General features: G+C 37.8%; 1 protein-coding gene across 1 annotated transcript in view; it reads right to left on the minus strand.

Moving 5' to 3' along the window:
• The window catches only part of ADAM28 (ADAM metallopeptidase domain 28), a gene marked incomplete at its 5' end in the record, with an annotated part of 109,959 nt that overhangs the window by 49,821 nt on the left and 45,754 nt on the right, over positions 1-14,384 (minus strand). The window contains one exon of the mRNA XM_006864444.1: positions 7,857-7,941. Coding sequence (XP_006864506.1) covers positions 7,857-7,941 — 85 coding nt within the window. The remainder of the gene's footprint in view (positions 1-7,856; positions 7,942-14,384) is intronic.

Here is a 14,384-nt window from a genome sequence, read left to right on the forward strand (position 1 = left end):
CCTCTTTTCTTTTGTTAGGTTTGCCAATGGTCTGTCAGTTTTGTTAATCCTTTCAAAGAACCAGCTTCTTGTCCTGTTGATTCTTTCTATAGTTTTTCAGTTTTCTATCTCATTCATTTCTACCTTAACTTTCATTATTTCTTTTCTTTTAGTGACTGTAGGTTCCCTCTGTTGGTCTGTTTCTAAATGTTGTAGATGCTGTGTTAATGTGTTCATTTTTGGTTCTCTCTTCTTTTTGGATGTGTGCATTTATTGCAATAAATTGTTCTCTCAGCACTACTTTTGCTGTGTCCAAGATTTTGGTATGTTGTGTTTTCGTTCTCATTTGTTTCTAGGAAATTTGTGAGTTCACGTTTAATTTCTTCTACTACCCAGTCACTTTTCAGCAGGGTGTTATTCAGTTTCCATGTATTTGACTTTATTTCCTTCATCTTCTTATTATTGATTTCTAATTTGATAGCATTGTGGTCTAAGAATATTATTTATAACATTTTGATATTTGTAATTTATGGAAGTTTGTATTGTGGCCTAACACGTGGTCTATTCTGGAGAATGTTCCATGTGCATGGGAAAAGAATATGTATTGTGCTCTTGTTGGGTTGAATGCTCTGTACACTTTTATGAGGTCCAGTTAGCTGATTGTGTTGTCTACTTTTTCTGTGTCTTTGTCAAGTTTCTTCCCTGTTGTTCTATCCATTTTTGAAAGTGGTGTATTAAAATTGCCCATGATTATTGTAGACTCATCTATTTCTCTTTTCATATCTATTAGAGTTTGCTTTATATATTTTGGAGCTCTCTCATTGGGAGCACAAATATTTGTTATGGTTATGTCATCTTGTTCAATTGTCCCTTTAATCATGAGATAATGTCCATCTTTATCTATTATGCAGGTTTTTGCCTTAAAGTTTATTTTATCAGAGATTAATACTGCCACTCCTATTCGTTTTTTATTGCCATTGGTATATTTTTTTCCCACCCTTTGACTTTTAATCTGTTTTTGTCTTCATGTGTAAGATATGTCTCTTACAGACAGCATATTGAAGGATCTTATTTTTTCTTACCCATTCTGCCATCCTCTGTTTCTAACAGGTGCATTTAATCCATTTACATTCAGTGTAATTATCAATAGGTATGGATTAATTGCTGCCATTATTTGTGTGTGTGTGTGTGTGTGTGTGTGTGTGTGTTGTTGCTGCTTTCTTTGTTCTGTGTGTCTACCTTTGCTGAGTTTGTCCTTTTTGTGTTCTTTCTTGTGAGTTTCCTCATAGTTTTAATGTTTCCATGTTCTTCTTGGATTTTCATTTTCTTGGTAGGTTCTGAAGTGTTAATTTTCTTTATAGTTACCTTATAGCCCATTAACCTTTCCCTCCATTTAGTGTAGTCTATTTTGTTTTGTAATCTGCCTGAACTTCTCACCATCCGGATCTCTGTTCCTACGTGTTTACCTTCTTTTACATTGTAATTGTTTTGATCATAGACTGACTTCCCAGATTCTCTGAGTTTATTCTAAAAGTTTTGTTCTGTTCTCGACTCTTCCATCTGTCGATTTAGTCCTGGGAGGTGCTGCCACGTATGTCAATCTCTGGTTGTTGTCTGTTCTTATTGGATCTCAGTCCACAGAACTCCCTTTAGGCTGTTTTGTAGCACAGGGTTGGCTTTTGAAAAATCCCTTAGCTTCTGTTTATCCTGGGATGTTTTGATTACACCATCATATTTGTTTGATAGCTTTGCTGGATAAAGGATTCTTGGTTGACAGTTTTTTTGTTTTGTTTTGTTTTGTTTTTCTTTCAGGGTTTTATATATGTTTCCCCATTGCCTTCTTGCTTGTATGGTTTCTGCTGAGAGATCCGAGCTTAATCTGACTTGCTTGCTTTTGTATGTAACACTTTTCTTTTCCCTAGTTGCTTTCAGAATTCTGTCCTTACCTTTGATTGGAGAGCTTGATTATAATATGTCTCGGTGATTTTTGGGAGGCAGTCTATCCTTCCTGGGGTTTGTTGACCTTCTTGAATGTTTATCTTTTCACTTTTCAGGATATTAGGGACATTTTCTTCCAACAGTTCTTCAACTATTTCCTCTGTGGATTTGTGTGATTCTTCCTGTTCTGGAATGCCATTTTTTTTATCCTTTTTTTCTGTTTGCTCTTCTATCTTAGTGGTATTGAGAGATTTGTCTTCCAGATCACTAGTTCTGCGTTCCATCTCTTCTAGTCTCCTCCTTTGTCCTTTCAATGTACTGTCTATTTCTGATAGTCTATTATTGATCATTTGGACCTCTTTCTTTAGGTTTTGAATTGTTTTCAATGCTGTATCTATCTTATTTGATTGTACCTGTGGCCTTTTCCTGATGTCTTCCTTTGAAACATTTTATAATCATTTTTCTGAATTCCTTCTCAGGTATTTCCAAGGCCTGCCCTCCTTGCAGAATGTAGTCTAGGTCTACCACTGGGTCATTTGTCTCAGACATTTTATCTTGTTTCTGAACTTATGGTCATCTGCTTTTGCTTCTTGGACATGTTTAGTGTTTATCTGTGGCCTTAATACTTAATTGAGTGTGTGTTTTGATATTTTTTATGCTTTCTGATTGTTTCCAGGTAGATGTGATCAGGATGTGAGCTTCCCTTTTCAGTCTTCTTATTTCTTAAGTCAGGATAACTTTCACAGATGTTGTCTGCCTCCTTGTTTATGGCAGTTGGTATTGGTTCTTGTCTGGATATTGGTGTTTTATAGAATGTGATTGTAGCTTGACTATATGACAGCAGTTGCTGTCTCTTCTTGGGTAATATAGTGAGAGAAAGAGTTCCCTAAAGGTAAAAGAGGAGCATAAAACAGCAAAAGAGCAACAGCAAAAACAAAAACACAAGCCACCAAAGCAACAATAACAACAACAACAATTAGATTAGATACTGTAGTCTATAATCACAGAAAGAGGAAAGGAGGGAGAGAAGAAGAAAAAAGAATCTGTAGCCTAATAGTTACAAATTGGGCTGTGAACCACTAGGTCAGCAGTTCAAAACTACCAGCTGTTCCAAGGAAGAAAGATGAGACTTTCTGCTCCCATAAAGATTTAAAGCCTCAGAAGCCCTATATGGTGTAGCTATGAGTCGGAAATGACTCCACAGCACATAACAACAACAACAACAACAACAATATAAGTATGACTTTAATGTCATCTTTCAGCTTCTTGCCTTCAAGGCTGGCTGATAGAGTTCAAAATGCCACGCTGGTTGTTATGCTATACCTCAGGATTTAATTTAATTTTCACCCAGTTTTGTTTTTAAATTCTCTTCCCCTCTCCACACCCCTTGTTTTTGCCTTTTCCTTTTAAAAAACAAACAAACAAAAACACAGTTCCTGCAAGCTCTTGGGCTTACAGTATCTGTGCTGATGTGTGGCAAAAGAACCCACCAGTGGTGGGGGTGGGGTGTCCTCTCACTCAGGCAGCCCCTCTAACCATCAGAATGGAGGGGCGCAAACAGTGGGTGGCCAATGAACATATACCAAAAAAAAAGTTAAGAAAATCAGAACAAAACAAAACCGACAAAGAGTATTGTCCATCTTTGCTCTGAGGCTCCTGCCACGTTATTCCGTCGTGGGTGTGCTCCCCTACTTGGTCTTGCCATTTGGTCTCACCCAAGTTGTCAGCTCCTTGCCCCTGAGCGTGCAGATTCCAAAGTACGTGATTTCCCACCTCCACTACAAGTTCCACCAGCTACAAGCATTCAAACCCTCCAAATATTCCTAGATATGTTGCCCAGCTCTGGTAGCGTAGTGGTTACGAATCGGGCTGCAAACCTTAAGGTCAGCGGTTCGAAGCTACCAGCTGCTTCGCGGGAGAAAGATGAGGCTTTCTACTCCCGTAAAGATTTACACCCTCGGAAACCCTGTACAGGGTCGCTATGGTTCGGAACCGACTCGACGGCACTTAACAACAACAATGTTGCCCAGAGTTCCTGAGCTCCACCCTGAACCCGCCTCATCTGGCACGTCGTGGTATTGCCAACAACAAACTTCACTACACCTCTCTACCCTATCCGCCATCAAACCCCACCTCTTATCAATACATCTTAATTGCATGTTTAATCTATTCTGGGAAGAAGTTGGCTGTTGTTGCTGACTGCTAGTGATTTGGTTCAGACTTATAGTGACCCTCTATGGGATATGCCGAGTAGCAATGATGAGTTTGAACTGTTAACCTGGTGGTTTTCAGGCCAGTGCTTATCCTACCACACCACAACAAGAATCCAGAATTTTTAAGTTTCATTATCACTGACCTTGATGGTCAATATCTTTCTTTCCATTGCAGATCACTAATGCTTAGGCTACTGATTTTTTTATGAGTTCCATTTCATTTTTGACAAGTCCCTATTTTCCTAGATTCAAATTTTTTGTATTCATTCTTCTGATTATTAACAGATATTTTAAATGATATTATTTCTTCTCATTTGTGTTTCATCAGCAGATGAAGGTCCTGAAAGCTTTACTGCATTCATAGCATCACAGTCATCTCTGCTTAAAAGCAGCTGCTCTTCCCCAGTTGTATTTTGAGTGTCTTCCAATCTGTGGTGCCCATCTTGTGATATCATATCTCACAATATTCTTGTTCATGTTTTCATTTTCTGCCACTAGGTCTGACAATGTTCTGCTACTGTTCATAGGTTTTCAGTGGCTAAATAGTCAGAAGTAATCCACCTTTCCTTCCTAGTGTCTTAGTCCAGAAGTTCACCTGAAATCTATCCACCATGGATGACCCTGCTGGTATTTAAAATATCATTTGCATAGCTCCAGCATCAGAGCACCAGGCAAGGCACCACGTATAACAAACTCACAGACTAGTGGTGGAGGAGCAAACTTAGGGCCCCAAACACTTATCAAACATAACTAAAACTGAGACCTCCTGAAAATTAAACACTTACTTGGATGAAAGTGTTGACCAAAAAAATAAAAAAGAGAACTCATGGACTGGAAAAACATTTGGCAATAACATATCGGACAAAAGACTAATCTCTAAATGAATAGAAAATGTCAACACCTCAACAATAAAAACACAATCAGTCCAATTTAAAAAATAGATAGAAGACATGAATAAAACCATGACCAAAAATACATTCAAGTGGCCAAAACATGAAGAAATACTGGTGATTGCTAGTCATTGGTGGTGGTGGTGGTGTGTCATGGAGTTGGTTCCGACTCACAGAGACCCTGCATAGGGTTTCTGAGGCTGTAAATCTTTACAGGAGCAGAAAGCCTTGTCTTTCTTCTGCAGAACAGCTGGTAGTTTCAAACTGCTGACCTTGAGGTTCACAGCCCAACTCGTAACCACTATCCTAGTCATTAGAGAGATGCAAATCAAAATAGAAATGAGATATCATCTTACTCAGCATTAATAACAAAGTTCAAACAGAAAATATCAAGTCCCACAATGTGTGGAGAGACTGGAACACTCGTATATTGCTGGTAGAACTGTAAAATGGTACAACTACTGTCAAAAATGGTATAGCACTGCAATAAAAAATTAGAATTTGAAATATCATATGATTCAGAAATTCCATTACTACATACATATGCTAGAGAAAAAAACAGCCATGATATAAATAGATATATGCACACCCACATTCATTACAGGATTGTTTACAATAGCAAAAAGATGAAAGCATCCTAATTGCCCATCAACAAAAGAATAGATAAACAAACTATGATACATACATGCAATGTGATATTATGTAACATTAAAGTATAAAAGTGGATCTGCTTGAAACTCGAAGGGAACACACAATCAGGCATGTAAGTTAACTGGTGACTATTTTGGTCTACATTTGAGTGGAAATAAAAGAAACAAGGAAAACACAATCCTGACACAAACAACACATATATTAGAAGTATCAGACAGGATATTTAATCTGTACAGGGTTGCTATGAGTTGGAACCAACTCCATGGCACATAACCACCACTACTGATATGTTAAAATTATAATGGAAAAAATGGACACTATGAAAGAACAGACGGGAAATTATCAGTGAGTGGGGTACTATAAGAAAGACTCAAATGGAATTTCTAGAAATGAAAAACACAGTAGCAGAGATGAATAACATCTTCTGCAGTTTTAACAGTAGACACAACATAGCTGAGTTAAGAATCAGTAAATTTGGCACATCAACATAACTATACAAACTGAAAGACAAAATGAAAAGAGAATAAAAGTATATAAAAATATCAGAACAGAGAATACAAAAGTTGTAGGGAAACAGGCTGACATACATATGCAATTGGAATCACAGATTCCAAAGATAAAAAGTAGAGAATGAAACAGAAAAATATTTCAAGAAAATAATAGCAAGAATTTTATAAAATTAATCAGAGACATACCCTAAATCCAATAAGCTCAAGGAAAACCAAGCAGTGAAAATATCCAAGCACATGTTCCAAATATTCACCCAGTTATACCAAAATTACAATAAGATAGAAAAAATCAAAGATAAAAGGAAAATTAAAGTAGTCAGAAAAAACAGATTACAGAAGAATAAATTCAATTTATAATGACTCTGCTTTAGAAATTCTACTAGTCAGGAAACAATGAAACTCAATCATTAAAGTGCTAAAATGAGAACAATCAAGCCAGAATTATAAACTCAGTAAAAAAAATATATTCAATTATTAAGAATTAATAAGTAATAATAAAGGTTTTATGAAACAAGCAAAAACTGAAAGAACAAAATGCTAAATGATAAAAAAGACTGAACTTAATGGTCAGAGAGAAGCTGGAGGAACCTGAGACTGTTCTTCACTCATCCTTCAGGTCTGAAAGTTAATTCATCCTCACGGCTGAATTTACAGCCAAGCTACAGGTAGATACATTATATGACAACAACACTAGTAAGGTAAGCTCACCATGGAATGTTCACCTATCAAGAAAACATGGCAGCATTTACCTAAAGTCACAATACAGAAAAGTTGGGTTAGGATTAGGGTAGAATGGAAACAAGAATCACAGGAAGGAAGTGGGATAACTCATGTTACATTGTGGGGATTGTGATCATTGAAATGAAATGGAATGTGCTTTTGGTGAATGCAAAATTTACGTTGTTTAAAACTTAACTCAATTAACAATGGTTGTGATGGTGGTTATGTGCCGTGGAGTTGAAAAAGATAAAAAAAAATTAACCCAAAATTGCTGAAGATGAATATCAGAAGAGGAATACTTCAGAACAAAGAACACTTAAGGAAAAAGAAAACATGACATCATGATAAAGGGATCAGTTTCTCAAGAAGAAATCACAACCCTACCTGTTTATACCTATCAACAAAACTTCAAAATAATCGAAGCACAACTTATAGAATCAAAATAAACATATCGGCAATTATATTTGAATATTTACACACTGCACCGCCATAAAGATGAAAAGACCTGAATGACACTATAAATCAACATGACCAAATTGGCAATTATAGATAATTTTGTTCAATAACAGCAGAATGCTGTCTCTGTTATCTCTTCACTGACTCCTCAGACTGGCACCATTTTCCCCTTTTCCAATGTTTTTGTAAAATCTCCACATATTATGATAGTTGCTAAGTGAATATTAACTTAATTTGATCTCTAAATCTTGGGTATCTACAAACTTTTATATTACATTCATAATTCTTGTTGTTGTTAAGTGCCGTTGAGCAACTCTGTACATGGTTTCTGAGGAGTGACTGGTGAGTTTGAACCACTAACCTTACAGTTCAAAGAGACCTTGTGGTCCAGTTCATTGTGCTACAAGGCCACACCAGGACTCTATAATCAAAAATGATTCTTATTTTAAAGAAAATTAACATGATGAGCTATAGAATCAATAGTTCATCTTCAGACAGACCTGAACAATGCCAACCGAATGATAAGGTGAGCACATTGTAGACATGAAAGCAAGGCCCACAGTTGTTCCAGAAAGCTCTGTTGACCTGTAATAAAGAAATAATTGATATAACAGCTTATGATTCTAAGCTATAATTTCTATGGACAATTCTTCCAGGACTCAATGATTTGCAGAGAAACTCATAGTAGGAACACTCACTCTTAAATTTTTTCTTCAGTTTTTGAATTTGCATGAGGCAGTTTTCTATAGAATTGCTCTCTTACCATCTGAAATACTAGGTGTACTTGCTTTTAATGTTTTATATATCTCACTAATTATTATATTTTTAATTGTTAAATTCATCTCTTATTAAGAAAAAAAATCCTAGTAAGTTTTTTCTTCACCTTATTTTTTATACTAGTATTGATACATATACTTTTCACTCATTTGTATATTGTTGTGGTTGCTAGGTGCCATCAAGTTGGTGCCAACTCATAGCGACCTATACACAGCAGAACAAAGCATTGCCCAAACCTGGACCAACCTCACTATCATTGCCATGCGTGAGCCCATTGATGCTGCCACTTTGTCAATCCATGTCACTGGGGGATCTTCCTCTTTTTCTCTGACCCTCCACCTTACAAAACATGAGAACCTTCTCCAGTGACTGCTCCCTTCTGACAATATTCCAACATAGATCTGTTGGTTCTTTTGGCAGCCCATGACACTTTCAATATTCTCCTTCAACACCATAACTCAAAAGCATCAATTCTTCTACAGTCTTCCTTATTCACTGTCCAGCTTTCACATGCATATGAGATTATTGAAAATATCATGACTTGGGTCAGGCGCACCTTAGTCTTCAAGCTGACATATTTCCTCTTCAACACTTTAAAAAGGTCTTGTGCAACAGATTTGCTTAATGCACACATCGTTTGATCTCTTGACTGCTGCTTCCATGAGTGTTGATAGTTGATCCAAGAAGAATGAAGTCCTTGACAACTTCAATTTTTACACCGTTGATAAGAATGTTGTTTATTGGTCCAGTGGTGAAGATTTTTGTTTTCTTTACATTGAGATGCAATTCATATAGATCTTATTGATTTCTACATCCATATACTTTTGTTTTCATTTGTATTGTTTTTGATGCAGTAATATTTGGGATTTGTATTCATTCTGAAAATATTTTTGTTATTAAAGATGTATGAGGTTGAGGACTATCAGGAAACATGATTACAGAAAACTTTTGTAAGCCTGTCTTCAGCCTATAACTAACCGATTAGAATACTTAAAAGGGGTTCTACAATTTGCCCATTGAAATATGCCTCTTGTGGAGCCTTTGCAGTGTATAGGACTCGGGTTGAATCCTAAGCCCCATCCAGAAGCTTCTGAGGTGGGACGTTCCCAATAGAAAGAACAAACAGACAGCCTGGAACAGCTAGAGCAACAAAAGACACATTTTCAAAGAATCATCAGCAGGAACCCCCCACCCTCCCACCCCCCAAAAAAATGTAAGTATGATTAGCTACTACAAGAATAAGCAAGTTGTTCACTTGGAAACCATCAAGGCAAGCAATCAAGTCCAAACCCTCATTCTAAAACTGAATTCAGGACAAACCCTCCTCTAAAACTGAAACTCAAAGGGAACACATGAGCAGTCATGTAAGCTTGCCAGCGACCACATTGGTTTACTGGTGAGTGCAAGAGAGGGAAAGGCAGCAATGAAGAAAATGGGCTGAGTTCAACCACATCCCATAGACTACTGTTTGACCTGGAGATGAGAGAGAAAAGAGGAAGGGCTGGTTGTTCCAAAATGTGGCGAGACCTGGGGACAACAAAGCCCATGGACAAGGACATAGCCACAGAGGGCTAGAGCTGAGAGTGAAACATCCAGCTGATATTAAGTGAGGGGAGATGCACAAGAACACCCAAACTTGCAGCTAGTACCCATTTGACCTAGCCTCAATGGCTTGATAATCAGAACTCAACTAGAGGAAGATTAAAAAAATAAAAATTAATGAAGGAAACAAGGGTAAATTGCTACAATATGATGAACTTGACCTATAGTCATGGATGTAATAGCTCAAAATACCAACAGAGATGGAAGGAGTCTTCACATCAAGTATTAATGCTATCCCCTCTGTATACAAGGTAGATTTTTGTTGTTGTTGTTGCCAAGTGCTGTCGAGTTTATTCCGACCCATAGTGACCGTGTATAGGGTTTCCAAGGAACAGCTTGTGAGTCCGAACAGCCGACTTTGCAGTTCAAATGACTTTGCAATTTGATGCATTAACCCACAGCGCCACACCAGGACATACAGGGATGGACAATTTAGACATTGGTTGTGGTGTGGTGCTATGGGTTAATGAGTCAGACTGCAAAGCCATTTGAACTACAAGGTCGGCACTTCAAGCTCATAAGCTGCTGCTCCTTGGAAACCCTATACAGGGTCGCTATGGGTCGGAACCAACTTGATGGCACTTCACAACAACCTAAAATGAGGGGGCGATAAAGGCATGAAGTGACTGGCTTACAAGGTTTCAAGAGGGAATTTAGTTTAAGAGTGTGTGGGGGAAGATAGAGTTCCCACTGAATAGTTTTCATCTTGTCTAAATGGGTCTGGTGAAGAGATGAGGATAAGATTCTTATGATTCAATAGTGAGTAATTGTTATCATGACTAATGGTGACTCTCACAATTGTAAAGGTAGAAGTTTTGTAACAAAAATGGGGGAGTAGTTAATTTTATAGTCCAGAAACAGAGGACCCTAGGACCATCAAGGGAAAAGAGCACAAGCAGAATGTGCTTCCAGAGAAGCAGTGACACCAGAAATGGAAGCATGGAGACAGGGAGCAGCTGAGGACTCTAGATTCATGCAGAGAGAGACTGAGAGCTGGCAGCCAGGAGGCAGACTTGCAGAATGTGCCCTTTGGTGGTTTAAATTATTATATATGCCTGAGTGTTTAAAAAAAAAGCTAAAATGAATAGAGAAAAAGCATCAATTCTTCTATGGTCTTCTTTACTCACTGCCCAGCTTTTGCATAAATATGAGGTTATTGAAAATACCAAGGTTTGGGTCAGGCACACCTTAGTCCTCAAGCTGACATCTTTGCTCTTCAACACTTTAAAATGGTTTTGTGCAGCAGATTTGCCTAATGGAATACGTCATTTGATTTCTTCACTGCTGCTTCTGTGAGTGTTGACAGCTGATCCAAGAAGAATGAAGTCCTTGACAACTTCAATCTTTTATCCATTGATAAGAACATTGTTTATTGTTCCAGTGGTGAGGATTTTCCTTTTCTTTACATTGAGATGTAATCCATTAGGAAGGCTGTGCTCTTTGATCTTCATCAGTTAATGTTTTAAGTACTCTTCACTTTCAGCAATCTAGGTTGTATCATCTGCATATTGCAGGTTGCTAATCGGTCTTCCTCCAATCCTGATGCCATGTTTTTCTTCATAAAACCCAGATTCTCAGATGATTTGCTCAGCATACAGGTTGAATAAGTATGGTGAAAAAATACAACCTTACCACACACTTTTCTTTACTTTAAAACATTCAGTGTTCCCATGTTCTGTTCGAACAACTGCCTCTTGGTCCAGGTACAGATTCCTTGGTCCAGGTACAGAGCGCAATTAAGTGTTCTGGAGTACTCATACTTCACAATGTTGTCCATAGCTTGTCATGATCCACACAATCAAAAACCTTTGCATAGTCAATAAAGCACAGGTAAACATCTTTCTGATAATCTCTGATTTCAGCCAAGACCCATCGGACATCAGCAATGATATCCCTCGTTCCATGGCCTCTTCTGATTCCAACTTGAACCTCTGGAAGTTCTCTGTCAATGTATGCTTGCAGTCACTTCTGTACTACTTTTAGTAAAACTTTACTTGCATGGGATATCAAAGAGATTGTCCAATGATTTCTGCATTCTATTGGGCCACCTCTCTTTGGAATGGGCACAAATATGCATCTCTTCCAATCAGTTGGCCAGACAGTTGTCTTCCAAATTTTTTGGCAGAGATAAGTGAGTGCCTCCTCACTTTCTTGAAAGATTTCAATTTTTATTCCATCAATTCCTGGTGCCTTGTTCATTGCCAATTCCTTCAATGCACCTTCAACATCCTCCTTCAGTATCATTGGCTCTTGATCATATGCTACCACTTGAAACGGTTGAACATTAACCATTTCGTTTTCATACAGTGACTCTGTGTATTCCTTCCATCTTCTCTTGATGCTTTCTGCATCATTCAATAATTTGCCAAGAGAATATTTCGATAATGAAAGTCAAGACGTGAATTTTTTCTTCAGTTTCCCCAGCTTGAGAAATGCTGAGTGTGTTCTTCCTCTCTGGTTTTCTGATTCCAGATATTTGCACATTTTGTTTTAATATTTGGCTTTATCTTCTCGAGCTGATCTTTGAAGTTTTCTGTTAAGTTCGTGCATCTTCTCATTTCTTCCATTTGCTTTAGCATCTCTGTGCTGGAGATTTTCAGTGTCTCTTCTGCGATTCATTTTGCCCTTTTCTTTCTTTCTTGTCTTCTCAGTGGCTTTTTCCTTTCTTCGTGTATAATGTTCTTGATGTCATCCCACAACTCATCTGGTCTTCAGTATTTAGTGCTTAATGTATCAAATCTGTCCTTCAGATGATCTCTAAATTCAGGTGGGATATATTCAAAGTCATATTTTGGCTCTCATGGATTTGCTATCATATTCTTCAGCTTTAGTTTGAATTTTCATATGGGTAATTGATGGTCTGTTCCACAGTCTGCCCCTGGTTTGTTTTCACTGATGATATGGAGCTTTTCCATCATCTGTTTCTGCAGATGTAGTCAATTTGATTTGTATGTATTCCATCTGGTGAGGTCCATGTACATAGTTGTCTCTTATGCTGCCTAAAGAAGGTATTTGAAATGAACAAATCGTTGGTTTTGCAGAATTCTAGCATGCATTCTTCAGCATCATTTCTATCACCAAGGCCATATTTTCGAACTACTGATCCTTCCTCTTTGCTCCCAACGTTTGAATTCCAATCATCAATAATAATCAATACATCTTGATTGTATGTTTGATCAATTTCAGATTGAAGAAATTGGTAGAATTCTTCTATTTCATCCTCACTGGCTTTAGTACTTGGTACGTTAATTTGAATAATAGTGGTATGAACTGGGCTTCCCTGTAGGTGCATGGATATTATCCTATCACAGACAGCATTGTACCTCATGACTGATCTGGATATGTTCTTTTGACAATGAATGCAACACAATTCCTCTTCAATTTGTCACTCCCGGCATAGTAAATCATGTGGTCATCAGATTCAAAATGGCTAATACCAGTCCATTTCAGCTCACTAATGCCTAAGATATTGATGTTTATGTGTTCCGTTTCATTTTTGACAACTTCCAATTCTCCCAGGTTCATACTTCATGCATTTCATGTTCTGATTTTCAATGGATGTTTACAGCTTTTTCACTTCATTTTGAGTTGTGCCCCATCAGCAAATGAAGGTCTCGTGAGCTTTTGTCCCACGGACTTTACTCCATTCGTATCACCACGGTCAACTCTACTTTAAGGAGGCAGCTCTTCCCCAGTTGCATTTTGAGTGACTTCCAACCTGAGGGGCTCGTTTTCTGGCACTATATCTGACAGTGTTTCTCTGTTATGCATAAGGTTTTCAGTGACTAAATATTCAGAAGTAGTTTGTCACTCTTTCTTCCTAGTCTGTCTTTGTCTGGAAGCTCATCTGAAACCTGTCCACCATGGATGACCCTGCTGGTATTTAAAATACCAGTGGCATAGTTTTCAGAATCACAGCAAATCACAAGCCACCACAGTATGACAAACTGGCAGACGTGTGGTGGAAGGTTGTTGCTATTGTTGTAAAGTGCCGTCAAATCTATTCCGACCCATAGCGACCCTGTAAGGGTTTCCAAGGAGCAGCTGGTGAGCTTGAACCGCCAACCTTGTAGTTCAAATGGCTTTGCAGTCTGATGCATTAACCCACAGGGTCACAGCAGGAGTCCGATGGGAGGTTGTACTTCTTACAAAATGGCTCGAGTATTTTGGTATATGTTGAAGCTAGAAAATAGCTTTCCAAATTAAGCAATATGGAAGCTATTCTCCAAAGGTGACCTCCAAAGAGCCTGACTTGCTGAAATCACATTCTGTGTTACCTCCTCTGTGAATCTTGGTTGGTCTTATAAATAACTCTTAACCAACAGAATTTACCGGTAGAGGTATTGGTGACTTCTGAGTTTAGGTCATAAGATCTTTGAAGATTCTTCTGAGTCTCTTTTAATGTTTATTTTGGGAGAAGTTAATTAATTATTATATGATATAGTTTACTACAACTCCTGGTGTGGCACTGTAGAATCAGCACAAGACTGCAAATCACAAGGCCAGCAGTTCAAATTCACCAGCTGCTCCTCAGAAACCCTATACAGTATTGCTATGAGTTGGAACCAACTCTACAGTACTTAACAACAACATAGTTTACTTATTTCCTAAGACATCCACGGTTTTCATAGGTAGAGGAACTTTCTAGT

This window comes from Chrysochloris asiatica, unplaced genomic scaffold (genome assembly GCF_000296735.1).
Source record: "Chrysochloris asiatica unplaced genomic scaffold, ChrAsi1.0 scaffold00064, whole genome shotgun sequence".
Classification (NCBI taxonomy): domain Eukaryota; kingdom Metazoa; phylum Chordata; class Mammalia; order Afrosoricida; family Chrysochloridae; genus Chrysochloris; species Chrysochloris asiatica.